The sequence below is a fragment of the Octodon degus genome, unplaced genomic scaffold (assembly GCF_000260255.1).
Source record: "Octodon degus isolate 3935 unplaced genomic scaffold, OctDeg1.0 scaffold00017, whole genome shotgun sequence".
Taxonomy (NCBI): Eukaryota; Metazoa; Chordata; class Mammalia; order Rodentia; family Octodontidae; genus Octodon; species Octodon degus.
In genome coordinates this window covers 21268184-21295560 of record NW_004524593.1, presented here as the reverse complement: position 1 = coordinate 21295560, position 27377 = coordinate 21268184, and the positions used below count along the sequence as shown (strand labels likewise).

The 27377-nt window shown below is 50.2% G+C and overlaps 2 protein-coding genes across 3 annotated transcripts in view; one reads left to right on the top strand and one right to left on the bottom strand.

Annotated features, from left to right (window-relative positions):
• Iars2 (isoleucyl-tRNA synthetase 2, mitochondrial) overlaps positions 1–278 on the bottom strand; it is a 33051-nt gene extending 32773 nt beyond the window's left edge. Inside the window, exon 1 of the mRNA XM_023710194.1 lies at positions 6–278. Coding sequence (XP_023565962.1) covers positions 6–120 — 115 coding nt within the window. The 5' untranslated portion in view covers positions 121–278. The remainder of the gene's footprint in view (positions 1–5) is intronic.
• Positions 279–3502: 3224 nt separating this feature from the next.
• Positions 3503–22555, top strand: Bpnt1 (3'(2'), 5'-bisphosphate nucleotidase 1). 2 transcript variants are annotated; one of them, XM_023710358.1, is made up of 10 exons: positions 3503–3649; positions 8181–8306; positions 9574–9678; positions 11017–11127; positions 13119–13167; positions 13907–13998; positions 15349–15393; positions 18848–19045; positions 20260–20365; positions 21769–22555. In XM_023710358.1, the coding sequence occupies exons 2-10, from the start codon at positions 8187–8189 to the stop codon at positions 21915–21917; spliced, it is 975 nt and encodes a 324-aa protein (XP_023566126.1). In that variant the 5' UTR covers positions 3503–3649; positions 8181–8186; the 3' UTR covers positions 21918–22555. The 2 variants fall into 2 exon arrangements, with proteins under 2 accessions (XP_023566126.1, XP_004626937.1); XM_004626880.2 differs by lacking the exon at positions 15349–15393 and having other exon boundaries at positions 3505–3649.
• Positions 22556–27377: the final 4822 nt, after the last annotated feature.

The window sequence follows — 27377 nt, the reverse complement described above, 5'->3', positions numbered from 1 at the left end:
AAGGCTCGCGGCGGCGCCCAGCGGTCCCGGGCGACACGGGGAGCAGCGGGGAGCCCAGCGGCTGCGAGCCGCGGCCAGAGCCGCCGCCCCCGGCCGGCGAGCGCGCAGCCCCCAGCGCATGGCGCCCCTCAACTCACAGGCGGCCTCGGCCGCGCGCACCCGGACTAGCCCGAAGCTGAGAAACTTTGGGGCGAGCCGCAATGCGCATGCGCTGAGCCCACTGTCAGAGACCCCCAAAGTGCCTCAGGTGTGTGAGAGTGCGCATGCGCGGAGCACCGGAAGGGCGTGGCGGCGCGCGGGCTTCTGGGTACACTCCGGAGCGGTTCTGGGTATTTGCTGCGGCTTAGCGATCGCTCGCATTTTGTGATTTGTTCCTTTGCTTGGCAAGCGCTAGGAAGCTGAAGCAGCAGCGTTGCAAGTTTCAGCCCTGGAAGGGCGTCTTAGCATCCATCTCAATTACTTTTTTGTTACTGTGACAGAGTACCCAACACCTACAATTGAAGGGAGGAAGGTTTTATTTAGCTCCCAAGCTGTACACGGTTCAGACCATGATGGGCTGGTTCCTAGGCTGAGTGACTTGCAGGCGGGAATCACAACGGAAAAAGTCCATAGCAAACCAGGGAAAAGAAAAGCCTCTTTGTGTCCCATATGTCATATCCAGGCGAGCAGAGGTAGGAGGTGCCAAACCAGTCACTGGCCTGACTTAGTAATCACACGCTCAACGCCAGCATCACAGTCTAGATTCTTCAGTCTGAAAAAGTCCCACCTATGACCGCTTGAGGCTTTGGGGGGCACATCTAGGCCCAAAGCATGACAGCATCTGAGCGGGACCTATTTCAAAATAAAACAAGCGCAAAGGAGGGGGCTGCAGTGTAGCTCAGTGTGAAGGTCTAGGGGTTCAATCTTCAGTACTGGGGAGGAAAGTTATTTAATACAATAAACCTGTGATGACACTCAGTATGTAATCAGTAAAAATTACCAAGGTGTCTTAACATCCCCTCATGCTGAGTCTTTGAAATTTGAAGCATACACAGCCAGAACATCTCTCTGCACTGGTCACAGGTCAACAGCCGGCTGGAGCTCAGTGCAAATCCACTGCCCCCATGACCCTTAATGATACCCCAAGGCTACCTTTTCTGTCCCTGACGGTTCTCTGACTCCCTATGCACCCCAAACCTGTGGAATAGTGTGGTGTGCAAGGCAGCCTCCACTCGAGTGTCCCACAGGCCCAGCTCTCTTTGCTGGTCCATTTCCTGATGTGATCAGCGCTTGGGGTGACAGCCCCAGACCAGGGGCTCACAGAATACCAAGGCTGGGCACTGTCCTCTGTGCTGGGAAGTGCTTTGATCAGCAAGCCCACACCTGGAAGGTCAGTGGAGTCCCAAACCCTGCCAGTAAGGGCTGACAGAGATGAGATTTGATAGGAAGAGGTGCAAAGACAGGGTTGAGCACACAGAGCTGAGGGTACAGGGTGGCAGCACAGGTGACCCAGTGTAGCCAGGGGACCTCAGGCTGGCTCTGTGAGGTGCTTAGGGGCACAGGCCCAGACCTGTCCTGACCTGATGGCTCCTGTCCAAGGGGACACCCTTGTCCCTCCAGGGGTAACTGCTCCTCTTTGGGTCAGGGCCAGCATAGGTCACCTGTTCCTCAGCTCTCTGTTCGTTGGGGAGATTTGGTCCTGTGTCATAAGGGTCTCTATCCATCAGAGTTACTGATCTCTGAATCCAGGTGCCTTCAGGAGAGAGCAACTCAGATGGGGGAGAAAAAAGTTAAGGAGGCAAATGGAGGTTAGACCCAGAGGAAATGGAGTATGCCAGGCTAGTGGCTGAGCTCTCATTCAAATACAGGTCACAACTGTCACCATCTTGTGGCAAAGTGAACCCCTTGGGAACAGCCTTCCTCATGACAAAACACACCACACAGCCTTGCCACGCATAAATAAAAACACTGACAGATTTATTATTTTTGAAGCAACAACCCAGATTTGCCTCAAACTTGAAATCTTCCTGCCTCGGCTTTCCTAGTGCTGAGATTACAGATGTACATTGCCAACTTCACTTGGAAGTTAATAGATTTCTACAAAAGTGAAAGAAACACAGAGCAAAAAAAAAAAAAAAAGAGCGAGAGCAAGATGACAGGAAGACAAGGGCCTGAGTTCATTCCCCAGTTCTGCCAAAAAAATAAATAAAGATAAAATCAAGCTCACAAAAGTTACATAACTTGTGCAGCTCACACAGCTAAGAAGGAGCAGAGCAAGACGCAAAGCCAGGCGCTTACGTCCAACGCCCCTGCTCAGAATCACCATGTCATGTTGCCAGGGCGCACTTACAGAACAGCAGGTTTGCAGGCACATTGTAACACGAGTTGGAACTCAGTTCGTAGCCTGCGACTGGGTCATGCTGCCTGTACTGTAGCTACTGGCCTTGACTGTCTCAGTCCAGACTCCCCCTTAACAACGTGTGTGTCGGACCAACTGGGTCTGGCTTGTGTTTTAAAACTACACAGTAATTTCTGCTTGCTTCAGGTCTTCATGCCAGCAAGTCTGGGGAACACCAGCCAGTCAAGGACACTTCCACTCAACCCACTCTTCTCAGACCCTGTCCCTCCCAGAATGTTCCTGTGCAAACCAGCCTGGCCAGACATGACACAATTCTTGTAGTCCGTGTAACCAATTATGTAATAATCTGCTATCAGCTTTGTATTTTCTGCTTTCAAAACATAATTAAACTGAACTCGAATCTCACTCTAGGCTGCTGATTTGAGCCGCTGGGTTCCCTAGCCCGCTGTTGTAATAAAAATTGCCTTCTAACTGCTAGCTAGGTGCTAAGAGTCTTCCATTTGGATTGATACTGATGTTTCTGCAACAGTGTCACCTCTCCCTCACTACACTGGAAGAAAACACTTGCATCACATTAAAAAACAAAAAAACCACGTTGCCAGGAATGGTGGTGAATGCTTGTAATCCCAGCAATGGGGAGGCTGAAGCAGGAGGATCACTGAGAGTTCAGTACCAGCTAGGCTACAAAGTGAGCTCACCGCCAGCCTTAACTGCATAGCTATACCCTGTCCCAAAAAAACAAAAACAAAAACCGTCCAATTTTAGGAGCCATAAGCACAATCAGCTAAAATAACCCATTACAACAAAAACTAAGAGTTTTTGAGGGTCTCTGACCGTAGTGCGAAACGTTCACTGTTTTTCTTGTATGACTTAGTAAAGCCCATCAACGTAAAGATATTTTTTGAAGTGATCCTCCTGCCTCGGCCTCCTGAGGTCTGGGATGACTGGCGTGCCACCACGGCCAGCTTTGTTCTTTTTCTCCAATGCTGTTTATAATGATCATTCATAAATCTTCCTATTCCCCTTTGACATACAACTGAAAAACGACAGCCAGGGACGCAATCCTTTCTCCGTGTTATGACCGGGTCTGGCCACACCTGCGGCGGCTCGGAACCCCGGGGTGGGGGGCGGCCGGGCGGCGGGGCTGTGGTGCGCCTGCGCGGGAGTCCCGCATGCCCAGTAGCGGGGTGCGCGGTGACCTCCGGACTCCGGAGCGCGGCAGTGAGCGCCGCGAGGGACCTGCAGCCGAGAGCGCGCTTTCGGGTGCTCCTCCAGGGTCTTTCCTCTGTCCTTGTCGCAGCTTTGGCAACAGTAAGTTTTTCCTCCGCCAGGGAGGGCGGGGCGCTGGACACCACTGATTGCTAGTTTCCTTAACTCCACCATGCTTTTGCACAGATAAAAGAGATTTAAAGCACGTGTGTTTAAAAAACAAAGTTTACTCGAATCATGCTGCCTCTCCAGGTATCTCGGTTACAGGTCTGCTGTCAACATTCTTTCCTTAATTTGGAGGATTTGAAAGGATTGCGTAGCCTAGGGTGGCCTCAGCCTCGCGGCGGTCCTCGGGTCTCGTCCACCCCAGGGCTGCGGTTACAGCTGTGCATCACCGCTCGGGCCGGCGGGAACGTTCCGTTTCCCTGTGCTTTCCTTTTCCTGCTCCGGGGGGCCGTTTTCCACTTCCATATGGACCTCCTTCATGCATCCGGGCTTAGACCTTCTTCCACATAACGCTACTTTTCGTGATAGCAAATACTTCCGGCTGCCGTTTGGACCTGTTTGCGGGCGTGCTTGCCGAGCTGGCGTTTCCCTGCTTGTACGTTTCTTCGGGTTTGCTCCCGGGGTGCTCGGCACCGAGTTCCCACCCCCGGGAACCGGGCAGGCTGTACTGTCCGCGCCCCTCAGACGTGGACGCTGCTGCTTCATCTGGCTTTACTTGTGTTTCTTTCATAATCCGTGAAGTTGAACCTTTTGTGTTTTTCTAGAAAGTCCCGCTGCTTCGTAGGTCCATTTTCCCCTGGATTATTCACCTTTGGCTACTGACGGAGCCCTGTGCAGATTAGCTCTGTTGACTGTGTGGCACAGATTTTTTTTTCCTCCGTTGTCAATTACGTGTTAACTCGGGTATTTTGGGCTACATCAAAATTTTAAGTTTGTGCAAATTCATCCATATAGTGTATTTTATGAAGTTTTGGTTGTATGGTTTCAAGGCCTTCACAAGTTTATAAAACACTTATGTACTATTCTTTTTTTGTACTCTTATTTTTCATATTTTAGTTTTAATTAAAAGCTAGTTATTGGGGCCAGGGAGATGGCTCAGCGGAATAAGTGCCTCCCTGGCAAGCTCAAGGGCCTGAGTTCAATCCCCAGTTCTGCCAAACAAACAAACAAACAAACAAAAAAGCTAGTTATTGACCCAGAGTGAATTTCTATGTTATTTTATTTTTGGCCTCTTGAGACAGGGTCTTGCTATGCAACTCAGGCTGGCCTTGGACTCACTTTGTGGCCCAGGCTGGTCTCGAACTTGCAGCGATCCTCCTTCCTCCGCCTCTGAGTACTGGGATTACTGCCGTGTGCCATCACCCCCTGCCAGAGTGTTTTTTTTTTTCAGAGTGTATTTTTATATAAAGAATACAAAAAAAAAAGAATACAAAAAACAATTTTTTTTTAAAGCAAGTTAGCAAGTGCCTGCCATTGCCCCATAGTTGACTTTCCTCTTTGGTTTTTAAGTACACTCCTAGCGTGTTTGGATTTATCTCTGGAATGTATTGCATTCCGCTTGTCTGTCTGAGTTGTGGCGCACTTGTGCCACATTCTGATTCCTGGGAGGCGAGACCCTCTCTTCCTTGTTCTTCTTCTGAATTTGCTAGTCTAGTCAAGCTCACATTTTCATTTTCCAGATGACCTTGAACTTCAGCACCCTTTGGCCAGGTTCCAAGTGGAAAATGATTTCAGCATTTCGATTGGGAGGAAGTTGGGTCACTTTAGATACTGATCCCCCCTCGCGGGCCACCCTTATATTGCACTAAAGATGCCTTGCCCAGGCGGTGAGAAGAAGCTGCTTGTTTGAGTCCTGTGATTTTTTTACCCTTCTGAATTACCCTTGTTGGTAGTTGTACTTTGTATTTTCTTTTCTTTTCCTTTATTTTGTTTTGCTTTGTGAAGTGCTGGGGGTCAGTCCCGGCCCTTGAGTGTGCTAAAGGAGAGAGGGCGTCCTGCCACAGCTACATTTTCAGCCCTGCTAAGGTTTCTCAAATGCTAGCAGGTGTGGTGGTGCTGCACCCTGGGGGCCAAGGCGGGAGGATGCCAAGTCAAGGATAACTTAAGTTACCTAGTGGACTCAAAAACAGCCTAGACTACCCAGCAAGACGATGTCTCAAAGATTACCCGGATGGATGGGGTTAGGGTGGTTGCCTTAAGAGGTAGGCAGCTGGGCTGGGGATGCGGCTCGGCACAGCTCCTACCCAGAGCTGTGCAACCCCTGTCACACTTACTTAAGCTTTCCGCCCAGGAGGAATGAAAAGGAACCTGTGTGTGGTTCAGGGCATAGTAGTTACTGTCTGTTGTACACCCTTATGTCAAAGATCCTTGCAGAAACTATGGGAGCGTGGACCTTGACGCCGTCCCATGCCCCTGCTGGAGGACCAGAAATGAGCACCAGCGTGGGGTGAGGCTCGCCTGTGGACTCGGTGCTTCCCCACGTTGCTTGTTCGGCAGCGCCAGTCCTGTTCCAGGAGGCAGCTGAGTTCCTGCATACTACTGCCGAAGGTCTTTGAGTTCAAGCTAGGAGGATTTCAGCCGCTCTGTCATTGCACACCTAAGGGTGCCTGCCAGGATGTCAGCGCTCTAACTGCGGCACTGTTCTGACTCAGCCTCTAGGAAGGCTCGATCCCAGAGGGAGAGATCAGGACCCATGAGGAAGACCGATGTGATTCGAACTGCCTGAGCCTGTTGCTGGTTCCGCCTGGCTCTTAACCCAGCTGCCACCATAGATGTGGTTCTCTTCTGTGCCCTGGGTGGTACAGGACTGAGGGCTGCAGGAACACCTCGAGCAGGGGCTGGGCTTTGATACTGTAGTTCAGTGCATTTTCCTTATGCCAAGAACCAAAAATGAGTCTTTGTTTAAGAAACATTTAAGAAAAACATTAGGCCTGGGGACTGTGACAGGTCATTACTGCTTCAGAGTGGACTGCGAAGGGCATCCTGCAGAGAAAATAATGAGGAGGTTTCCCCCTTCCCACGTCGAGTGACATGTGGGGTTTGTTGAAATCACTGTTCTCCCTGGGGTTAGACTGCATTTTTCCATTCTTCTTTTCTTCATCACTTCCTGTAAATGGATGACAGCTTTCAGTGGTGCTTAATGAAAGCAGGGCACAGTTTGTGAGGAAGGAGGAAGACATGGAAAACCTTAGTGTTGTGTGCCAGTTGGCAACCACTGCACACAAGGATGTGGCTGAGTTGCAGGAAGGCTGCGCACACGTATCTGAAATATCGGAGCCACACCCTCCTGACTCTTTTATCAAAGGAAATCACAAACAGTGGGGTCAGACTGCACAGCAGCTCACAGATGTCCCACGTGGACACCAAGGTGTGGCACTCTGGTTGCCTGAAGCCAAGGCCACTGCCGAGCCAATCAGATACCTGGCTGGCTGTGGAAACACAGCAGTAGAGATAAGGCCCAGGAAGTAGTTGTTAAATTTCTCTTTGCTGTGAACCTGAATTAGTATTGATCATAACACGTTTATTTCACATGTAATATGCCAAGAAAATTCTGTAATAAAATAAACAATTAAAATACTCCGTAGAAACCCATTTTATATTAATCATAATTCCAAACACGTAAAGTATGGCCAAAGTATGGTATTCAGTGCCATACGTCAGTTTTGTTTCTGTCTTTTTTTTGAGATGGGGGTCTTGCTGTGTAGCCAGCCTGGCCCCGCACTCACGGCAGTGCTCCCAGTGCTCCCGCCGCAGCCTCCCAAGTGCCGGGTTTACAGATGGACCCCGCTGTGGAGGGCTGTGTCCATCTCCAGAAGCTGTGTGGGGTGATGGGAGGCTGTGTCTCCATGTCCTGTCCCTTCAGATGGTCTTCAGTTCCTTGGGTTGTTTCTTGTTGTCTCTTTCGGAGATGGGAAAAATAAAATAGGTGAGAGCTATTAAGGCTCTAAAAGAGTATTCACTGATTTTTAGAAGGCAGTTGTACCCACGGGCAGTGCCACCCCCTTTAAGGCGGTGCTGGGACAGAAGGCGGGACCTCGCACATGATGGGCCGGCTGGTCCCTGAGCCAAGCCCATGTGTGCATTAATCTCTGTGGTGCCCATACCGGGTTGTTTTTGCAGAGTTGGGCATGTACCCGAGACCTTACACCTGCTACACAAGCGCTCACCACCAAGCTACAGTTCCAGCGCTTTTTAAAAATTTTTCTGTTCAGATACAGTCTCCCGGAGTTGTCCAGGCTGGACTTGAACTCGCTACCTTCCTGCCTCAGCCTCCAGAGCACTCAAATTACAGGTGTCCCCCACACCTGCCTGGCCCACGGTAGCTATATAGTACATTCACTGGGTTACATGTTTGTGCCACAGCCCACAAAACTGGGCACCGCTGTCCCTGACGCGCACCCGGAGCCTGTCAGAGGCACCTTCCAGGCCTTCACATGTGGCACACCTCACACACACAGCTTTCTCACACCCCAAGCAGCCAGGCCGGTTTCCCCCATGCTGTGAAATGGTCAGAAGCAGTGAGGAGTTTGGTGGCGCTTATCAGAGGTCCCCTGCAGCTCACGGGTGGGGGAAAGAAGCAGCATGGTAGCTGGCCCTGCAGTCACGTTTCTGGCCTCTCCCCTTGCAGCCCACCATGGCCGCAGGCCCCACGGTGCTGATGCGCTTGGTGGCCTCAGCCTACGCCATTGCACAGAAGGCCGGGGTGATCGTCAGACGTGTGATGGCTGAGGGAGACCTGGGCATCGTGGAGAAGGTATGGGGGCTGCAGCCCGTGGCGCTGAAGTGGAGCTGGGTGCTGTGGTCCCTGACATGCACTCTGAGCCCTCGGACGCCAAGTCCTTGCTCTTCAAGGCCGTCCTTATGGCAATTGACCTTATAAGGACTTAAAAATAAACAAATCTGGGGCTTGCCCCAAAAGAGGGCTGGTGGGCAAGGGGAAAGAGGAGAACCACGTGTGCCACGTGCCCGCTGTCCATAGAGAGTGTAATCAGCGTGTGCTGCCGACAGGGACCCGGCGAAACCAAAAAGATGAACTAGGAGAGAGAGAAAAAAGTGGAAAACTAATGTTCTTGGCCTTGTGGCACAGTCTCTCGCTTTGTAGTTCAGGCTGGCCTGCAACTTGGGGTAATCCTCCTGCCTCAGCTTCCGGCGTGCTGCTGGGGTTACAGGTGTGCGCCACCATGCATACATTTTTTTGTGTGGTGCTGGGTATCAAACCAAGGGCCTTGTACATGTAAGACGCACTCTACCACCGAGCTACATCCCAGCCTGGAAAAAAACGGTTAAGACGGTTTTCTCCACGTGACTCATCTGCCCTGGCTGGGCTCCAGCTGTGATGTCTGCTATGAGAAACCCAAAAGAGAGAGCAGAGTGAGAGACAGTAGGGAGGCGGGCCGCTCTCTGATGGGAAGGGAGTGGACGTCTGTTGTGCCCAGGTGGCCACACGCCCACCCGGAATGCAATCCTTGTGTAATGCAGACCTGGGCTGCTCCTAAAAATGAAAGCTCGAGTTTTAAATTCCTATCTTTCAACCCTTTTTTTTCGTTTTAAATCTTTGTTATCAGTGCACGTGTGCGGTGTGCAGCGATCGAACGCCTCCTGGGGAGCTGGCGCCTGCCTGCCACCTCTTGATTCTTTCTACTCGCCCCAACTGCCCTGCGCCCCCACTGTCTTTTGATCCCTCTCTCTCTCATCTGAGTGATCTTATGAATGACATATTCAACCAAGGAAGAAAATATTCTACATAATTTGAAAGCATTTTTCCAAAAATAAGAATAAATAAAGCATTTTTCCAAACATTAGCTGCCCTGGGGCAGGGGTGCAGTCCAGAACAGAGCACTTAGCTGACAGCTGCTGGAAAAAGACCCTTCTGCACTGTAAGCACAGTGGATCCACGGGAAGAAAAGCCAGAGGCTCGCTGGCTGGCTGTGCGTTCGCTCTGGCGGGGCATGAGCTGCTCGGATGCCTGTGCGTTTAGAGGTAGGATTTCACTGTCCGTGAGCTCTGCCCCTTTGTTGCAGACCTGCGCCACAGACCTGCAGACCAAAGCCGACCGGCTGGTGCAGATGAGCATCTGCTCCTCCCTGGTGCAGAAGTTCCCCAAGCTGACCGTCATCGGAGAGGAGGTACGGGGGAGGGCCCCAAGGTTACCTCCATCTATCTGCCTTCTGGCTCAGTAACTGGCACTACGGTGGCACTGTCACAGGTCAGCTCTCGGACTCAGCTTCCCAGCACAGTAGTGGTGCCGTATTCCTTAGAGGGGACCCTTCCTGGGGAGCATTCTGGTCCCTTTCTAGGTCGTGTCCTGATATGCCTTCTGCTGAGTGGCTCCTTTACAGTTGCAGTTCTCGCCATGGGCTGGCCCTGCAGCTCAGTCGGGTGGGTGGGGCAGACCCAGACCTGGATTCAGCCCCGGCACCACACAACGAGGGACAGAGTTCGGGGCAAGCGGTGTGCCTCCGTGGCAGAGGGTCTGCTTAGCAAGCGCGACACACTGGGCTCCGTACCAGCACCACAAAGTAAAATGAGAAAGATGTGCAGAGGGGTAGAACATTGGGAGAGAATGGGCTCTATTGTTTGTGTCTAAAGGGAGGCTTGCCTGTCTATGTCTCCAAAGATGGTCACACTCTGGATGTGAAAAATAGCTTGTTCTCGCTCTTCTGCTCTCTCTTAATGAGGAGGTTGGGTTTTTTTTTTTTTTAATTTTTTTTATTTGTTTATTTATTTATTTATGTGTGTGTGTGGCCTGCTCAGCCCACCAGGGGGCGGGGCGGGCTGGCATGTGGTGCTGGGGGATCGAACCGTGGTCCCTGTGCTTTGCTAAGCTTGTTCTAAGTAGGTGCTTTAGACCACTGAGCCATCTCTCCAGCCCGAGGAGGTTGGTTTTTTGAAACAGAATCTTACTTTGTTCTTCAGTCTGGCCTTGAACTCAGTACATCGCCCATACTGGCCTCAAACTCATGGTGATCCTCCTGCCTCAACCTCCCAAGTGCTGAGATGACAGAAGTGTGCCACTGCACCTGGCCTTTAGATATCTCTTTGTTTTTTTTTTTTTTTTTTTTTTTTCTGATGGAACTGGGGATTGAACTCAGGCCCTTACGCTTGCCAGGGAAACGCTTATTCTACTGAGCCATCTCCCCGGCCCCTTAGATATCTCTTCTGAGAGTAAAATAATGTTTTCTTTTTTTGTCTTTTGGGTATGTTTCTCGAAGTTTAGAAGCAAAAGATCTTTTCTTTCTAAACCCTGCTCAGGATGTTGACACTGGGACAAGGTGGCCAATTTTAATGGCTCACATGTAGGGTCTTGGTGGTTTTCTTGGGTTTGCTGGAAAGATTTCCACGTGCATGGTAAGGAGAAGCGCCGGCAGAGCGTGACTGCCGCCTCGTCCGTGCCGCACCATTCAGGCTGCTCGGTGACCTCCGCGGCTTAGTGACTGTCTGCACTGCCCGTATCTCTGGTACAGGACCTGCCCCCGGAGGAGGACGTAGACCACGAGCTCATTGAGGACGGCCAGTGGGAGGAGATCCTGCAGAAGCCGTGTCCGGCACAGTACCGCAGCATTAAAGAGGAGGACGTAAGGGCCAGCTTCCAGTGCACGCTCCACTAACCCCTGCTTCTTGCTGTAGCCTTGTCAATGAAGAGTCAGTAATTAAGCTGGGTGTGGTGATGCACCCTGTAACCCCCCGCACTCTGGAGGCTTAGGCAGGAGGATCGTTGCGAATTTGAGACCAGACCAGCCTGGGCTGAGCTCAAGGCCGACCTGAACTGCACAGTGAGATCCTGTCTTAAAAAGACCAAAAAAAAAAAAAAAAAAAAGTCAGTAATTATACTTTGGAGACTCGGTGGTCTCAATGTGTAGTTCAGGCTGGTCTTGTAGTCACTGTGTGCCCTCAGATTTATAGTGATCCTCCTGCCTCAGCCTCCTGAGGGCTGGGATTATAGGCATGCACTACCACACCTGGCCAGGAACCTGAAATCTTTCAGAGCCATTTAAGAGGTGGAATTTGGCCATGTGAGACATTTGTCTATTGATTTAGGTTTTGTACCCTAAAGCCATTATTAAAAGTACTTTTAGGAAGACACCCTTTTATTTTGATACAGGGTCTTGCTATGCAGTTCAGACTCATAGTGTTTCTGTTTCAGCGTCCCCAGCACTGGGATTACAGGTATGTGCCACCATGCCCAGTTTCAGGGGCCAGCATGGCATACAGCACCGGGGATCAAGCTCGGTCTTCAGCTTGCCAGGCAGGCGTTTAGCCTGCTCAGCTATCTCCCCAGCGAGAGTCCTATTTTTTTGTATAGTAGATGTGGTAATAAAACATTTCATTGAATGGGCTAGGGAGACGTCTCAGAGGAATAAGCACTTCCCTGGCAAGCGCAAGGGCCTGAGTTCAATCCCTGATTCCGCCAAAAAGAAAAAGATTTCATTGAGTTGAGCATGATAACTCAAGATACTCAAGAGGCTGAAGCAGGAAGATCATGTTTGAGGCCAGCCTCAGGAACATGGTGAGATGCTGTCTCACAATAAAAAACAAAAGCACAAGGTGGTGGCTCAGGGTAAGGCATTTGCCTACTGCATGTGAGGCCTGGGTTCTGCCCTTGTACCACAAAGAACATTTTATCCTTGGTAACTGGGGCTGGAATGAGATGAAGCAGGTACTCTGAGGTTTTTGGGGGGCTGGGTACATCAGCTCACTTATTATAATTGTGCAACGTAAAGTAATCCTTGGCTTCAGACTTAGTCGTTCATCTCCATCTTTCTATCCATAAGTCATTTAACACACTGACTGAGTACGTACTGCTGTGGGTAAGGCACTTTGCGCTGTGGTGTGGGGGACACAGAGAAGGATACATGGCGCTGTTCATCAGAGATGTGCTCTTGCCGGAGATGGTGGGTGCATGCTTGTAATCCCAGCACCCTGGGATGCTGAAGCAGGAGGGGTCCAAGTCCCAGGCTAACCTGGGTAATTTAAAAATTGAGCAAGACCCTGTTTGAAGATAAAGAATTAAAAAGACTAGTGGTGTAGGTCATTGCAAAGGCTTCCCAGAACCAGATATCAGATAGATAGATAGATAGATAGATAGATAGATAGATAGATAGACAGACAGACAGACGCACTCAACAGAGCCACACCAGGTAATTCTAGCGGTTAACGGCAGCCCGACCCACATCACCCTGGAAGCCCTGAGAGGGAACTTGGTTCTTTAAATGTTGTCAGTTTCACAAGCCCTTTGTTTTCATTGGCTCATCTGAACAGTGTCCTGTAGGAAATCAGACTTTAAAAAAAAAATTGGGGGGCTGGGGAGATGGCTCAGTAGAACAAGCACTTGCCTGGCAAGTGCAAGGGCCTGAGTTCAATTGCCAGTTCCGCAAAAAAAAAAAAAAAAAAGAAAAAAGAAAATAAAAAATCGGTACTGATATGTAAAGAGCAGTTGTAAACACGGTGTTTCACTTCGCCAGTTGTCCCTATCTTACGTCTAGGACAAGTCTATACCTATCTAGAATGGGTGGAATCCTGTGTAACTTTATACTTGATCTCCTTTTGTAAAATTTTTGTTTTGTAGCTTGTGGTTTGGGTTGACCCTCTGGACGGCACCAAGGAGTACACCGAAGGTATGGCTGGTGTGTTCTGTTTCTCAGTAGGAAGCCCGGTCTGGGTGCTCTGTTGTCCATCTGATGGTTGGTGTATTCTTTACAAAGCTAGTGCTGTGGCTTATGCCTCCTCCTAGGACGTGGCAGCTGTTACCTACCTCACATCCATGACTACTGAGACAGGGAAGCCGGGCGTGATGGCGCACGCCTGTAATCCCAGCACTCAGGAGACTGAGGCAGGAGAATCCAGAGAGTTTGAGGCCAGCATGGGCAGCACAGTGAATTCGAGGCCAGCCTGCACTACATAGCGAGACCCTGCCTCAGAACAAAACAAAAAGAACTCATCCATTGATAAATAAGGAAGCTCCAGATGGCTTTAATGGTATTAACAGAATGTAGACGCGTACTTGCGTGTTGACTCCCACACCAGACGCTTTTGATTTCCTCCTCTGGTCTCAGGGCAGCTCCCTTATAATTTGTGCATTTCACTATAAGAGGGGCTGACCGTGGATGAATAATGATTTAGTAAAAGCCTGTCTGAAAATAAAGAGTAAAAAGATTGAGGATGTACCTCCGTGTCAAGGCTTCCCAGTACCAGAAAAACAGATGACAGACAGACAGACAGAAATGTGCATTCAGAAAACAGATTCACATCAGGTTCCTTTCTTACCTGTCTTTCAAAACTAACTTGAGGCAGCTGATGTGCTGCTGAAGAGTCCTAGCCCAAGAAAGATCTAGAATCGGCATTTCTTCTTTGTAGGTCTCCTGGACAATGTGACCGTTCTCATCGGAATTGCCTACGAAGGGAAGGCCATAGCAGGGATTATTAACCAGCCTTATTACAACTACCAGGTATTGTTATGAGCGACACAGGATATCTGAATGCAGCAGTAATCATGGTGTTATGTGACTCCTGATGCCATTCAACCTGGTGGTTCCTAGCTCGGTTACAAAGCCCCTCGCAGTGTAGATTCCCAGGTCCTGCCCCCGTGGAGTCAGAACCCAGGCTTACGGACGCTGGGCAGGGATACGTGTGCACACAGACACATTGTGTGCGTTGTAGTTTTTATGTGCTCAGGATAAAGTGCCCAAGTGTGGGAATTACGCATGTGGTTCTTGGCAGCCTGCTCATCGGGACACCTGGCTTTCAGGTGGCTCTTGGAGCACACTGAAGCAATGAACCATTGCAGCCAAGATGGGACTCTAATCACGTGGCTTCCCAGGTGATGTGGCACAGAGCATAAACGCGTTTCCATAACGACTGTGCCCTTGCGCTCTGTCGCTTTTGTTTCCACTACTCTGCTCTGACTTTCTGTTCTTCAGAGACATTGTCTTCCTTACCAGCGAGAGTCTTGTCGGTGAGCGTGGTAGCGCATGCTGATCCTCGTGCTCTTGGAGGCTAAGGCTGGAGGATTGTAAGTTCAAGCCCAGCCAAAGCAGCTTGACTTCGCAAGACTGTCTCGAAAGAAAAGCATTTCAAATCCCTGAGCTCCATCACTGATGCCTTCCACCCAAAGAAGCGAGAGACCTGCGTCATTTCAGATGATGACTGCATCATGAAACGTTTGTTTTGTCTTCTTGAGGCAGGTCTTGCTGGGCAGCTCAGGCTGGCCTTGAGCTCACTGTTAGCCCAGGCTGGTCTCGAACTTGCACAGATCCTCCCATCCCGGCCTCCTGAGAGCTGGGATTGCAGGCATGTGCCCCCACAGTCAGCTCCATTAAACAATTTTAGATGAAATTATTGAGAGGAAAGACTTTAGGTATCTCTATAATATTAATGTGATTTTCATAGAACTTTGGAGAAACAAAGTGGTATTGAGGTTAGTATTTGTAGACTTTCTCATTTAAGAGCAGGATAAATCTTCACTTTTAATATGAGTATGTATTTCCTGCTGTTTGTATGATTATAAACTGTACTTGCAGCTACATATTTCTTAGGACTTAGAGCAGGTGCGCACTATCGGGACGGCCTCACGTGAGTGACGTAGGTGTCCATGAATCCTCACGGGCTGCGATAGCGTGCACACAGCATTTCCGCGGACAGAAGCCTGGGGTTCCCGTGTGAACGGGAAAGCACGACCCTGCGCTTGCTTCCGATTGCGTGGGACCGTCCATCGCAGGAAAGAGCGACGTGCCTAGGACTTGTTGCTAATTTTCTCCCTTTCTTTCGGAGAGTAGAGACACTGTATTCATTCTCTGCAGAACGATGAAAGGCAGACACTCAGGGAGCTCAGCGAGAAGGCAGAGGTGAGGAGGCCAGGGCCTGGCTGCATGGAGGGGAGAAGAGCTGGTGTGGCCCCAGCACGGCCCAGTAGCCCCAGCACGGCCCAGTAGCCCCATCCCGCTGTCCCCTTTGCCCCTCTCCTTGGCCACATCCCTTCTGTCTGCTGTGTGTTTTCTCTTTCCTTCTTTCCTGCTTTGGCTTCGGCTTCTTTTAGCAGTTGACTGTCAGGCTGCAGTGCATCAGGCCCGGAACAGTGCGCATGACCAGGCTTAGGGACCCACACACGTGTCTCTAGTGCTCACCCGGCCCTGGGAGCCCTGTCCCCTTCTCAGGCAGAGAGCTCGCCAGTCAACCTGAGTGGTGGCATCTGGGGTACAGTCAGGGCCAAACTTCATTGTGCTTCTAGGCAGATCCACTGAGCCACGCAACTGAATTTCAGCTTCAGCCTCTCACCCAGTGGTTCCTAGGACAGTGGGCACAAGGAGGAAGGATAAAACATGTGTCATCCTGCCACTCAGAGCTGTGGCTTAGCCATTGGGAATCCTATATGGGAGCGACCCCAGGGCCTTGGCACCAGTTGGTCCATAGCCGGCCCTTTTCATTTTTTGTTTTTGTTTTTGTTTTTTGTTTGTTTGTTTGGGGTTTTTTTGCTCCGAATGCCTTCAGGGCAGGTTTGGCTGGCTGGAATTGTGGGGATCGAACTCCAGCAACCTGAGGCTGACAGCTTTGTGGAAGCAGCCACTTAAAGAACTGAGCTAGGGCCAGACCCCCTTGTTTGTTTTTTTGAGACAGGATCTTGCTAATTTCAAGGCCCAGTGTGGCCTCGAGCTTGTGGTCCTCCTCTTGCCTCAGCCTCCTGAGTGTTGGAATTATAGGTTCCCCCCCTGCGCACACAAATACCCTGACTAGTTTTTTGTTTGAGGCTGTCTTGCTAAGTTGGCCAGGCTGATCTCAAACTCTTGTTCTTCCTGCTTCAGCCTCCCAGTTGCTGGGATTACAGGCACTGGCCACCATGTTTTGCTTCCATTAGGAGCCTTAAGTTGTCCTTTATTGCCACCAAAAATTATCCTGCAACCCTTACATTCAGGAGGCTGAGGCAGAAGGATTATGAGTTCTAGGCCAGCCTCGGCTACAGTGAGACCCTGTCTGAAAAAAACTAAAACACAGTAACAAGAGAAAAATGAGTGCAGAGCTCTGAAGGAATGAGGTCCTCGGAGATGGACCCGGAGCTCGGGGGCTGGTGGCTGCACTCCATGAACAGAAGGAATGCCACTCTCAGCGGACCTGGACACTGGCGCCCAAGGACTGTGGGATGCTGGCTGTCTCAGGAACCTGAGGTTAGGCTCCATAATCAGCCCAAAGCCGGGGGCACCCAGAGCCACCCTGGGCCATCTGTGCCCCATGGACCCATCCTATCCTATGACACAGAGTGGAGAGGGAATTGGGGCCCACACTGAATGCCAGCTCCCAGCTCTTGGCTTTGGGGTCCTCCTCAGGCACTTTGGAGGGCACAGTCAGCCTGCAGCCTGTTGGGTGCCCTCACTGTCCCATGCTTCATACCTGAGTCACACAGGGCCACATGCAGGGGCCTATGAACAGCATCGCATCCCAGCTTGGGGCCCTGTGGGGCTCCAGTCCCCATGCCCCGCAGGATCAGCAGCTGCAGCTTCCCAGGTGCTCACCAAGCCACCCCTTGACGCCCCTGCACCTGGAATGAACTGAAACTAAACACATTCCACTCTGCCGCACCGGGCGCAGCCCCTGACAAACAGACGATGCCTGGACACTGATGATGCCCAGGTGGCTGGGCTCGTCTGGTCAGATCCTGGCATCCTGCGAGGCTGAGCCAGGAGCCTGTGGGCAGGCCCGGTCTGGGCAGCTGAATGAGAATGTATCTTAAAATAAAATTTTTAAAAGGGCCAGGGTCTTAATGCAAAGGCCTTGGATTCATCCCCTAACATTATAAAAACGAAAAGAAAAAGAATGTCTAACCAGGCACAGGGGAGCATGCCTGTACTCTCAGCCGTCTAGGAGACTGAAGCAGCAGGACCATTTGCGCCAAGGCTGGGCAACATGGGAGACTTGCCTTAAAAAGAAGAAAAAAGGGCCAGGGAGATGGCTCAGTGGAATAAGCGCTTCCCTGGCAAGCGCAAGGGCCTGAGTTCAATCCCCGGTTCTGCCAAAAAGAAAAAAGAAAAAAAAAAAATCAGGGCCAGTGAGATAGCAGGGCCAGTGAGATAGGTCAGTGGACTAAGCACCTGCTTAGGCAAGTGCAGAGACTGGGATTCAATCCCTGGTACCACGTACTACACTGGTGCCAGCCCCGGGTGCGGTAAACCAGCCACGGAGCAGGCATGATGGCGCAGGCCTGTAATCCCAGCGCTGGGGAGGCTGAAAACGGGAGGATCACTATGAGTCCAAGCTGTGTAGTGAGACCCTGTTCCAAATACGTTAAAAAAAAAAAAAAAAAAATCAGTTTTAAGTAAGGATGAGCTGGGTTTGGCTGTGAACTTCCTAGAATCTGGGGTCAGATCATTCCAAATCTCATTTTCTCATCTTTAAGATTAAGACGATGGCACCTGCTTGGTGGGGTTGTGTGGAGCCTGAATCAGCCAAAGTGCCCCGAGCCGTGTGGGGCACCTGGGATAGCAGCCTGTGAAGCGCGGTCTGAGCCCCACACTGACGGTTTGGTTCTCAGCTGCGCGTCAGTCTTGCCATCTGTGAAACACTGGTCATGGCTCTCTAAGAAGCATGTGCAGCTAATCTGTGTGACTAGGTGCTTTGAGCTCTGCAGAGGGATGTAGCAGGCTCGGATTGCGGAGCAGCGGGGTGTCACTAGGGAAACCAGCTGTCCGTAAACTTGAACCCCGACCCCTTACGCACTGCGCTGCACCACTAGCCTGTTCTGTGGCTCTGCCCCGTCAGTGTAGCAACACTGAGCAGGCATAAGGAAAGGAGGAATCAGCCTGCACCCTTTGGTTCCCCAGGAGCTCTGGTACCTTTGAAAATGGCTATTTTGGATACAACAGACAGATCATTGGCTGACTGAAAGAAACGGTAATCAGTATGTGAAGTTTCCTTTCCCAAGGACTGCAGAGGGTGCACAAGTTCCCTTCAGCATCTTTGAAACCATTAAGGAGGACAACCGCATAAACGCCTGCTGGGCCATCGCAGCACTTGCCTGTGGTCCCGGCACCAAGGATGCTGAAGCCGGAGAATGGCGGGTTTGAAGCCAGCCTGGGCTACAGAATGATATCCTGACTCAAAAAAATAGTAATCCCCTCACTGGGATAAAAGTCCTTTGGTTCCATGTCAGTGATGCAGTATTTTAGAACATGATGAGGCTCTTATTTTTCTAAGGAAGTACGCTGCTGCGTCCCGAGCATGACAGTAGTCCTGGCTGCGCAGCCTGCGCGTGCTGAAGTCTGCCTCTCCGCCTCTCCTGCGGTGACGAGCAGCTCCCCTACTGTCTCCTAGGCGGGCCCCGATGCCGTGCTGGGGAGGACGATCTGGGCCGTGCTGGGGCTGGGTGCCTTTGGGTTCCAGCTGAAGGAGGCCCCCGCCGGGAAGCACATCGTCACCACCACGCGCTCGCACGGCAGCCAGCTGGTGACGGACTGCGTGCAGGCCATGGAGCCGGACGCTGTGCTGCGTGTGGGCGGCGCCGGGAACAAGGTAGGGGCTGCTGACCCGGAAGCTGAGGGCTTCTGAAGCGTAAAACTAGAGTTGCAGGGAGGGCCCCGAAGATCGTCGCTTGCCACCGAGAGCGCATTTCAGCAATACTCAGGTTCTAAAAGGTGGGAGGCTCACGTCTCCCCCAGGTCAGGCCCTGGGGTGTCAGGACAGATCCTGTGTCGCTGCGAGGGAGGCCAGCAGGTGCCCAGGGACCCTGGGGTCCCTTGCCGAGACCTTGTCCTGCAGGCCCTGCCTGGTGCCTGCCTGCACCCCCAGCCCCGCTCCCGGCTGCCAGTGCCTGGCACTCCGCAGAGGACACAGCTGCTGTCCGGCCCTGGCCCTGCTCTGAGCCACCTCTGCCTGTGCACGGGTCGCACAGGCCCAGTGCAGTTCACGCTCCCCTGGGGCCTCCCGCCACATTCCTGTCCCTGTGTGCCATCTGTGGGCACCACCACGGTGGCACACACCTGCAACCCAGCGCTTAGGAGGCTGAGGCAGAAGGATCGCTGAAAGTTCAAGGCCTGCCAGGACTACACAGGGAGTTAGTGAGATCCTGTTTCAAAAAACAAATCCACAAAAGTTGGCGCTTCAGTAAAAGAGCAGCAGCAGATAATTCTGGAATGTCAGAGGCTCAGGCATTGGGCAAGTCAGCGCCGCTGTCTGCCGTCTGCTGTCTGCAAGGCCTTACTGTGGTGCAGACGGTGCGGCACTGTGTGGCATTGCTCTATTTAGTAATGGCCAGTTTTTTAGAAATTTAAAAGGCTTTATTCTATAATAAACATACATCCCCCCCCCCAATGCCTTCAGGGCAGGTTTGGCTGGCTTGAGTTCTGGGGATCGAACCACGGCAACCTGAGCCTGAGTGCTTTGTTGAAGCAGCCACTTAAAGAGCTGAGCTAAGGGGCAGGCCCGCCACACATTGCTTTTATAGTTAGTAAAAAGCCAATGTGAATGCAAAGCTCTGTTCATCTAACTCTGATCTGGAGACCACTCTCGTGTCTTCCTTGTACTTTGGCCAGTTCGCTCCCCTTCCGGTAGGTGGAGGATATTGTGCCCCCTTATTTATTTCCCCATAATCCTGGCGTCCTCTACCCTGGTGGGGGTTTGAGCGGCAGTGAGGTCTGGCGGAGCGGTGGCAGAGGAGGGGACAATGAGTGAGCCTCCTCCCTCTGTAACCGGCTCCTGGCAGCTGATTCGCACTTCCGACCTTCCAGATCATTCAGCTGATTGAAGGCAAAGCGTCTGCATACATATTTGCAAGCCCCGGATGTAAGAAGTGGGACACATGTGCACCCGAAGTTATCCTGCATGCGGTGGGAGGTGAGTGCCTTAGAGAACTACAGGGGATGCGCTGCCGGTGCCTCGCATCCCAGGGCCAGCACTGTGCCTCACTGCGGGGAAGCCTAGCACCCGTCCAGGCGGGAGCCCACATTTCATAAGTGAATAAGTCAGTTTTTAGAAAATTTTTCTTTTGTCTTCTTTTGGGACTTTGATCTCATAGTGTTTTTTTGTTTTGTTTTGTTTTTAAATATTAACTAAATGTGGACTTTATTCATGGGATGCGACCTAAATATTTTAGAAAAAACCTCAACTTTTCACACAAGATAACATTGTGCTTGTCACTCAGAACAAAGAGGGACTGGTTGTTCCGCTATCACAGCAGAAGTTCGCTACATATTTGGCGCAGGGGATGAAAATGGCAGCTGCAGTCCCGAGTGTCTGCCTGACCTTTCCTTGGGTTAGGTCTCCCCCATCCCGCAGCCTGACGCTCACGTCCCTGGAGAGCCCAGCAGTCCAGCTCTGAGGGCCTTGGATCTCTGGACCTTGTCCCGCAGCGTCCCAACCCCAGTCGGGCCTGGGCTAGGACTGGATCTCCTCATAGTTATTTTTAATTCAACCCTTACTTGCAATTTTTTTTTTTTTTTTTTTTCTGAACTGCGACTTGAACTCAGGCCCCTGCACCTGCCAGGCAAGTGCTTACTCCACTGAGCCATCTCCCCAGCCCCTTTGCAATATATTTTAACTGAGTTTTTGTCAGTGCATGTTTGTCATAGGTATCGATCACATTCATTGGAAGGAATTTGTGCCTAGCACATCTTGGGTCTTCCTTCTTACTGCACTTTTAGTGCTCTTGAAGGTTTTTTCCCTCTTTAGGAGTCAATGGTCACCTTCACCTCATTCCTCAGTTAATTTTTTTTCAGAACACTAAACACACACTCAGTCCTCCCGAAGCTGTACTGGTGGCTGTCTCAGTTCTAGTTCTAAGATAAAGGAGCTGGAAATGCAGTACACATGGACGCACATTAAGGTGGTTCCCCCTCACTAGACATCAGGTCCTGCCTGCGCTCAGAGAGCAGCGCCTGTTCAGTCCCTGCCCAAGGTGGAGCTACAGCTCAGCAGCAGAGCCCTTGCTTTGCAGCTCTGAGGCCTGGGTCCCAGCATGCGCATCAAAGGAACCTTAAAATAAAATCCATCAGCCAGGTGTGGTGGTGCACACCTGTAATCTCGGCAGTTGGGAGGCTGAGACAAGAGGATCCTCGTGAGCTTGAGGTCAGCCTGAGCTGCACAGTGCGACCTGTCTCAAGAATCAAGCATAAATAAAGTAACCAGAGCAGACTGGAGGTCGAGCCCAGTGGTAGAACGCGTGCTCAGCATGCAGCAGGCCCTGCGCTCCAAGCCCGGCGCCTGCGCCTCCCAGAGCCCTGCCCACCGTCTCTCTGCAGGCAAGCTGACGGACATCCACGGCAACGCCCTGCAGTACAGCAAGGACGTGAAGCACATGAACTCCGCTGGGGTCCTGGCTGCCCTGAGGAACTACGAGTACTACGCAAGCCGCGTCCCTGAGTCTGTCAAGAAGGCACTGGTTCCTTAGAAGAGTTTCCTTTCCTCAGCCTGGAGGACTTGGTTCTCAGAACAGTACATTTTAAATCTGATTGGGTGGAATTATTTATCGTTGATCAGTAACTTATATTAGTTACTTGGGAAGAGAAATCGCATTAGAGAATTGGCTGCCTTTATGGGGTCTAACTCCTACCCCTATGTGTGTGATGCATTTTGCCTGTTATTTTTACTGTTAAAAAAAAATAGCCAGGCATGGTGTGGGGCTGCCCAGGAGGCTGAGGCAGAAGTTCAGGGTGCAAGTGAGATCCTGTCTAGACATTAAAAAAAAAAAAAATAAAATGCATTTAGCTTTATTAATCAGCCAGGCCAATCGTGAATTTGGAGACTTGATAAACCAAACATGTTAGATTTCTTTTCTTCTTCTCAGGTGGAGAAATGAGAAAGGTTTAGTTGTAGCTGACCCTTTTGGTCATTTGTGCAGTTGACATTCCTGGCTCATAAGCCAGATTTCTTAAGGGCACAGATACTTGAGTTGTTCTAGAATTCCACTCTTGTTTTTCCCAGTAATTTTTAAGGTGTTCCTACTCCAATTATGAATGTATATATTGTTATTATGTTTGATGAGACATTTATGGGAAAAGTTTCTTCAAAATAAATTATTTAATTGTGGCTGTTTGTTATTTATCCAGGGCTTTTTTTTTTTTTTAGTACATTGAAAATTATAAATTTTTCTACTGTTGGAATTGATTTCATTTTTTTAAAAATTTCTTTATTCTTACAGTATTATTGTAAGAAAGACTTACCTGTGGAAAGCTGGGCTCTCTCTTTCTTCCATCTAATGAGAGGTTATAACATTTCACATTTGAGCCATGGCTTGCATTTTTATATTTGAGGTCTCTGTCCATTCCTTTCAAAATTTCACTTTTTTCAGTGAAGGCCATGGGTTTTTTTAAATTTTATTTTATGTGTGTGTGTGTGTGTGTGTGTGTGTGGCCAGCTCAGCCCACCAGGGGGCGGGGCTGACTGGCATGTGGTGCTGGGGGATTGAACCGCGGTCCCTGTGCTTTGCTAAGTTTGTTCTAAGTAGGTGCTTTAGACCACTGAGCCATCTCACCAGCCCAAGGCTGTAGTTTATGTTGACAATTCCCAGGCACACTGTGGGGAAGAGCATGTGGTTAGCCTGTACTAACCGAGCTCAATCATTAGCACAAAAACAGCAAAAAGCCAAAGCAGTTCCAAATGTGACTTCATATCAGAGTCCCCTGGAAAGGTTTTTATTTGTTTGTTTGTTTGTTGGAATGTATTTAATACAAGATCTACAGGGTCTCACTACACAGATTTGTAGTGATCCTTCCTGTTTTTTAACCTCCCAAGCACTGGGATTACAGGATTGAACCCTGGTCACGCTCTAGTCCGCTGAGCTATCTGGCCGGCCCTGCCCGGGAAGGTTTTACTTCAAGTATGGACTCATGCCAAGTGTGGTGATGCCTGGACGGCCGTCCTCTGTGGGAGGCGGAGACAGGAGGGCCACTAAGTCAGGTCCAGTTCGGGCAAGAGTCTGGTCTGGCCACTGATTGTGGTGGCCAAGACACCCCCATATCCGAGGCATTGAGTCCAGGGCAGAAGCTCAGCTCAGCCCAGAACACTGGAAGCCTGTGTCTTGTAGTCAATAGCACCGACACCCACCCCCTAACCCCCCGTAGGTGGGAGGCCTGTGACTCCCTGGAGCCCATGGAGTTGGTGAGTGGTAGGGTGGCTTCTGACACTAGGCGAGGACAAGCCTGGCGTGTGGACACAGTCTGCCACGGAGGAGCACAGGAGGGACTGCCTGCTGAGACCGGCTGCTGTAGCTTACATCCCCAGGCACAGAGCTGAGCGCAGTCAGTTGCCCTGCTCTTCGGGAGACCAGACAAGTGACCCTGCCTGATGCCACCGAGCCGCGGGTGTGACTCAGCCAAGGGTCACCGAGCTTCCCACCCCCACAGGAGTATGGCACAGGACAGCACGGGTGCTGCTTGAAGCTCCTGAGTTTGGGGTGGTTTGTTAACAGCAATAGATAAGTGAATCAACTTCAGTGTCTATTTTCCTATTGAAAACAACCTATTGAAACCTGGTGATCAATAATAATAACACACCAATTAAATTACATTTTTTTTTCTGCTGGGATCCAATCCAGGCCCACGCACATGCTAGGGAAGCACTCGGAATTCCCAAAGAGCCAGCTTCTAATTAAGGCCCAGTGGATCTTGTTGAGGGCTGGGGATATACCTTGGTGGGGAGCACTGGCCTGGCACGCCTGAGGCCCTGGTGCGACATTCCTAAGCCTGAAAAAACAAGGAATCTTACAAGACAAAATTGTTCTCAGTTCCTCCAAATTGGTATGTGCCGTATATACAATGGATACCTATCTTTTCCCGTTTGGTAGTAGAAACAACCTGGGGCCTTCACGTTGAGTTGTATCTTCAGCCATTTTATTTTTGTCTTTATTTATTTTCTGACACAGGGTTTCCCTATGCAGCTCAGGCTGGCCTTGAGCTCACTTTGTAGGCCATGCTGGTGTTGAGCTTGCAACGATCCTCCCGCCTCAGCCAGCTGAGTGCTGGGATTATAGGCCTGCACCACCATGCCTCGCCTCTCCAGCCATTTTTAATTTTTTATTTTGAGATGGGGTTTCACTAAGTCTAAATTGCCCAGACTGGCTCAGACTTGGGATCCCAGTACTGCAGCTTCCCAGAGTGCTGGGATTCTAGGCATGTGCCACAAGCCCAGCACTCTAAATGAAACTATGTGAGTTACTAACTGCAGTAGAGACTGCTTCTCATTCACACATAAGTGAAGACAGAGCACAGGGTTGGAGACTTAGAATAAAGCATGCCTTTTGGCAATGATGCACACAGTGCAGGCCTGGGAGCCTGCTGGGCTGGTTATAGAAGGGCAGGACCTGTGTATTTCTGAGAAACAAGCACATTTTCTTTCCCTCCAGTGATGCAACATCAAATCCTTCATGTCTGCTTCCCCCTGGGCTGCAGCCCAAATGCTTCAAACCAGGCCTCCTTTAGTGTAGGGCGTAGCTCTGAGGTAGAGTAGCTCAGGATGAGTAAGGCCCTTAAAGTCTTCACCCATTAAAGCTCTGCTCCTTTTATCCCATCTTGTTCAGTCCTGTGACCCTGTTACTTTTTTTTTATAGAACTTAATCACTATGAAATTGTTCAGTCCAGTGTCACCACACCCTAATGTAAATTTCATACAACCAAGGTCTTGGCTTCATTCACTATGTATTTGTAGCACTAAGAACACTGCCCGGCAGCAGGATGTGCTTTAAAATCCTGCAAAATGAGCACTGTCATAGGTTGTTGAAACCTTCCATGATGGTGCCCCTCTATGACACACCTTGGGAGAAATTTAATTCCGCTCCCTGGAGCAGGACAATTCTGCTTTTCCAGTTTCCTCCTGGTTCTGAGGCCACCTCTGTCTGAGACAGCGAGCTGGGTTCATGCTGTCTGTATCATTCTGGGTTTTACTAGGGAAGCAGACATAACACCAGATGTACAGACTATAAGAGATTGCAAGCGTGGCACACGATGGTCAGCCAGAGTCGGATGAGGAAGCACGCAGAGGGCGTCTGCACGCTGGAGACTGGAGGGTTCAGCCCGAGGTCTGGAGCTCGCTGCCGTGTTCCGCGCAAGTCCTATCAGCTGGCCAATGGGTCTGCGATGGATGGCAGGTGCATCTGCACTGTAAGGCTGAAGGGTCCAAGGCAGGAGCCGGAATCTGCGCTGCAAGCCAGAGATGACGCCCAAGCTGATGGCAAAGACCGGGGCTCCTCCAAGGAGCGCAAACCCCTCTGTCTTTGCTCATTTCCCTTTATACCATCCAGGTGATGAGCTGCCTGGTGTGGGTCCTCTACACCTGAAGGCATAGAATGGCTGAGCTGATTTATTTATTTATTTATTTATTTTTGGAGCTGATTTATTTTAACTTCTAAACTTCTCAAGTTGACACAATCAATCATTACAATGTACCCCTTGGCAACTTGGCAACTAGACACATTTCAAAGGCATGCTTATAATTGCACCTAACATGTTAGAACCATCCTACATACAAACAGAAAGGTACTCATTCACTCACCAGAACAGAGGGTAGGTTTTCCTTGGGTGATGCTTACTCTCATCATTTCATAAATGGAACAGTGTAATACAGCTTTAGCAACCCTTAAGAACCAGTATTAAGCCTGCCAACATTATCTTACATTAGAACCATATTAGGGGAGAAACAGCACAATTATAACCTTTTCTGTAGCTGGTCCTGGACAAGTCGTAGCTGACATTTAGAACAACCTTCTTCCCTCCCCGTTCTGTATTCACTTGGTCTCCAACAAGCACCTCCTCAGTCAGATTTACATTAATGTAACATTAATGTAACATACGCACAACTTGTAGAGAGCAGCTGAAGCTGGAACTGAATCACGCATGCAGGCCTCCGACGACGCCGGCCCTGAGCAGGGACAGCTTGGAAGGGAGACATTTGCGCTTGCAAGCGGGGTGCCGGCAGAGAGGCTGAGACTGGCGTCAACTTCCCGAGTGTATAGATCAAAACTCTGCAGTTCTTGGGCAGTTTCTTTTCTTGGAAAAATGACCCTGTGTAGGAGAGCGGGCCCCACCTGACCTCAGCGTTCATCTCTTATCATTACTTCTTTATCCTCTTGCCATTTTCCCAGGATCACCGAGAGCCAACTGCATTCGTTCCCACACCAACAAGAAAATATTCAAAGGGTGACCAAAATTCAGGGTTAAAACCGTAATACTGCTGGGTGTGGTGGTACACGCCTGCAATCCAGCACTCAGGAGGCAGGAGGATTATTCAGAGTTTGAGACCAGCCTGGGCTACAAAGTGAGCTCAAGGCCAACCTGAACTGCATAGCAAGACCCTGTCTCAAAAAAGACAAAACAAAAAACCCACAATACTTTGACTAACCTGATTACAAACACATCTAAAAAGGACATTAAAATCATACGAAAAGAACTGTTACAATCATTTGCTTTTCATTACTTTTTAAGGGCCAGGGAGATAGCTCAGTAGAATAAACACCTGCCTGGCAAGTGCAAGGTCCTGAGTTCAATTTCCAGTACTGAAAAAAAAATTACCTTTTAAAATTTATTCATTATTTATTTATAGGTTCTCACTATGCAGCTGAGACTCGTGTAGCAATCCTGTTTTCAGTGTCCCCAGTGCTAGGATTACAGGTGTGCACCAGCATGCCCAGTCTCAGTGGCCAGCTTAGTGCCCAGGGCTGGCACAACATGCAGTACTGGGGATCGAACTCAGGTCCTTGCACTTGCCAGGCACTTAGACTACTGGGCTATCTCCCCAACCCCCCATTAACTTTTAACAGGGCACAGCAAGACTGAAAAACAGGAATCTCCCGCAATTCAAATATACTCTTTATCTTGAAAGACTTTAGGTCATTTTTCCCTTGTCCTGTTTTTTTTTT